The sequence below is a fragment of the Etheostoma spectabile genome, unplaced genomic scaffold (genome assembly GCF_008692095.1).
Source record: "Etheostoma spectabile isolate EspeVRDwgs_2016 unplaced genomic scaffold, UIUC_Espe_1.0 scaffold270, whole genome shotgun sequence".
NCBI lineage: Eukaryota > Metazoa > Chordata > Actinopteri > Perciformes > Percidae > Etheostoma > Etheostoma spectabile.
In genome coordinates, this window is record NW_022605574.1 from 35,539 (window position 1) to 39,397 (window position 3,859).

A 3,859-nucleotide genomic window follows, 5' to 3' on the forward strand; every position below is an offset into this window, starting at 1 on the left:
GGGGCGGCCCCCCCCCACCATAAACTTTATAACTCCTCCCTCTAAGTGCTGACACACACACACTTAGAGAGGTGAAACTGGACAATATTATCTGTTTTGTGCAATAACACAGCCCTGAAATGTGTGCATATCAACTGCTACAAATTATTATTATTATTATTATTATTATTATTATTATTATTATTATTTTCACCATTGCAACTCCTTAATTATGTTAATCATGTAAATACTGTATCATAATATTCCTTTAACTATGTAAATACCGTACATATCCACACTTATTTTTCTTTATTTATATTTCTACTCTACTATTTGTGCGACTGCGTTTCCCAGCGTTTTCCTTCGGGGATCAATAAAGTTTTCTGATTCTGATCCACGTGTACAACGTGCCGTTCCCTCCCCTCCACGTGTCTCTGCACAGTTCGACTGCTGTGGCGTAAGTGGCCCCGAGGACTTCAAGGAGAGCCTCTTCAGGCTCCTCAGCCCCAGTAAGATGGTCCCCGAGGCCGTTGCCGAGGAACAGTTACCCTGGAGACGTCAGCGTGGAGCAGTGCGTGGAGCGCAGCATGGTCTTCAGACACACAAGGTCAGTAGAGAAAACATCAGTTGGGTAATAAAAAAACAACAAAAAAAAAAAAAAAAAAACACCCTAAATAGTGTATTTGTTTACTTTGTATTTATTATTTTTAGTATGTTTATGTATATGATGTATGTATTATGTGTATTTTATTATTATACATATGTATAGGTGTGTTGTGTTAGTGTGTTATATATATATTATATAATATAATTATATATACATATGGATGTGTGTGTGGTGTAGTGTATGGTGTATTATATACAATGTATATGTGTGGTGTATTGTGTATGGTGTGGTATATATACCATGTTATGTGTTGTTGTATGTGTAGTTGTGTATAATATACATGTCTATGTGTGTGGTTGTGTATGTGTGTTGTATCTTATATCATTGATCGATAGGTGGTGTAGTGTATGTGTATGTGTGTATTAATATATACATATCGTATGTGTGTGTATGTGTATGTGTGTATCATATATATACATGTTATGTGGTGTATGTGTATGTGTTGTATATATAATACTATATGTGTTGTGTATGTGATGTGTGTGACATATGGTAATATATGCATAGTATTATGTGGTGTATGTGTATTGTGTATGTGTGTAATACTATACTATGTATATGTGTGTGTTTATGTGTATGTGTTGTTATATATATACAATATGTTTAGTTGTGTGTGTATGTGTGTATTGTGATATATAAACATATATGAGTTATGTTGTGTGTAGTTATGTTGTGTGATATATTATCTATGTGTGTTGTTAGTGATGTGTGTAATATATATACATATGGTGGATATGTGTATGTTGTGTATATTATATATAACATATGTGATTATGTGTGTGTATGTGGTGGTATGTGTGTATGATTATACATAGTATTATTGTGTATGTGTATGGTGTATATATGTACACATCATGTTAGTATGTGTGTGTATATATATACATATGTATATGGTGATGTGTGTTTTTTATCTGCATGATATGTGTGTGTGTATGGTATTGTATATTATACTATGTGTGTATGGTTATGGGGTTATATATACATATGTTGTGTTGTTGTATGGTTGTTGTGTAGTATATATAACATATGTATATGTGTGTGATGTGTTGTGTGTGTATATATATACTATGTATAGTGGTGTGTGTACTGGTGTTATTTGTGTTGTGTGATTATTATACATATGTATTATGTGTGGGTTGTGGATGGCCTTTGTTGTGTTTTTTTTTTTTCTTTTTTTTTTTTCCTTTTTTTTTTTTTTTTTTTTTCTTTTTTTTTTTTTTGCTTTTTTTTTTTTTTTTTTTTTTTTTTTTTGTTTTTTTTTTTTTTTTTTGTTTTTTTTATTTTTTTTTTTTTTTTTTTTTTTTTTTCTTATTTTTTTTTTTTTTTTTTTTTTTTTTTGTTTTTTTTGGTTTTGTTGTTTTTTGTTTTTTTTGATTATTTTTTTATTTTTTTTTTATATTTATTTTTCATATTTTTTTTTATTGTTTTTATTTTTTTTTGATTATTTATTTGTTTTTTGTGGTATGTGTACTTTGTTTTTTTTTGTGTGTTTTATCTATTATTTACATTATTTATATGTTGTGTGTTGTTTTTTTTTTTGTGTGCCTTGGATTTTGTGTTTTTTTTTTTCACCGGTTTGTTTTATTTTTTTATATGTATTTACATTTAGTTGAGATGTGGTGTATGTGTAGTGTATATTATATTATGTACATATGGATATGTATGGGGGATGTGGGTATTTTGTTAATTATAACTATCATTTGTATTTAGTTTCTTTTTTTTTTGTTTTTTTTTTTTTTTTTTTTGTTTGGTGTTTTTTTTGTTGTTTTATGTGTGTTGTATTATAACATATTGTATATGTGTTGTAGTGTATGGGTTGTATAGAGTACATATTGTGTGTGTATGGGTATTTGTGTATATATTATATTTTATTAACATACTGATATGGGTGTGTATGTGTATGTGTGTAGTAATATTTTACAGAGGTATTAGTGGTTTGTGTTATGTGTATTGTTCTTTTTTTGTGTTTCTGGTTTATATTTATTTTTGTTAATTTATAGTATGGTCTTATTTAGTGTTTTTTTGTGTATGTGTGTGTATATATATATTATTATATACTTACTAGATATATATATGCTACTTGGTCAAAACGTTTGGGGTCACTTAGAAATTCCATTGTCACTCAATTATAGACAGAACACCAGCTGAGATCAAGTGCCTTGTTTTTTTAACCAAGGACAGCAGTTTTGAGACTATCATATGTGCTTATAAATTGAAATTCAAAAGGGTTGTCAATGTTTTCTTAGTTAGTTTTTTTAAATGATATCAGATAGTTAAATCAATGTGCCTTTGGATTGATTGAGTGGTTATATTGTAGTTAGAATGGTTTTTGCTGAAAGGGAAATGAGATTATTAATTAAAGATAAATTAAAGATCAGCCCCCCCCACTAGATCGCTGGTATTCTGTCTATTAATGGAGTGAAATGGAAATTTCTAAGTGACCCCAACTTTTGATGGTAGTGTATGTGTGTTTTTTTTGTTTTTTCCCTCGGCATAAGGGTTTGTTGTGGTTGGGACGGGGTAAATAGAAGGGTGTCTTGTGTACAATTGTCATTGTACTGTGGCACGTACACTATACCTGCTCTTAAACAATACAATATTTTTTTTAAAAGAAAAGAAATGCGCAACACAGTTTCCATCCACTTAAACGTGCTGTTTCTGCCATTTAACTGGCTCAGATTATTATTCTAAGGGTCTGACAAAATTTGGAAAGGATCCCTGCAGAAATAGACCTTTTTTTTAAGAGTAAAATCCTTTGTTCAAGCAGAAACTGCGCGCCAGAGATTATTATCGCTAAACCCACCAGACAATCCTTAAAAAAAAACATACTTTTAGGGTGTATAGAGCCAGCTTATTCTTACATGGAAATCGGTTAAATTATGCATTCATTTCAACCAAACCAGGGCGTGATTGTTGGAACGTGGAAGGACGAACAAAAGAAGCTTTTAGAAATTTTACTTTATTTCTGTGACTTTGAATGAAGCGTGTTTTCGATGATAAAATTACTGGGTTTATTTAAAGGTGAGCATCTTGATGGAGTGCCGTTTGTTAGTTTTTTTAAATGATATCAGATTAGTAAACATAATGTGCCTTTGGATGATTGGAGTAATGGTTGCTGAAAATGGGAAATGTAGATATTGCATTAAAGATTAAATTAAAGATCAGCCCCCCCCACTCAGATCCGCTGGTATTCTGTCTATAATGGAGTGAAAT

The 3,859-nt window shown here is 30.3% G+C and overlaps 1 protein-coding gene across 4 annotated transcripts in view; it reads left to right on the forward strand.

Annotated features, from left to right (window-relative positions):
* The window catches only part of LOC116685805 (tetraspanin-18), a 27,476-nt gene that overhangs the window by 20,264 nt on the left and 3,353 nt on the right, over nucleotides 1–3,859 (forward strand). For 3 of the 4 annotated variants that reach the window (XM_032510737.1, XM_032510736.1, XM_032510738.1), the window contains exon 6: nucleotides 422–586. The exons of the other annotated variant lie outside the window; for it this stretch is intronic. In XM_032510737.1, coding sequence (XP_032366628.1) covers nucleotides 422–586 — 165 coding nt within the window. The remainder of the gene's footprint in view (nucleotides 1–421; nucleotides 587–3,859) is intronic. 4 annotated transcript variants of the gene reach the window in all.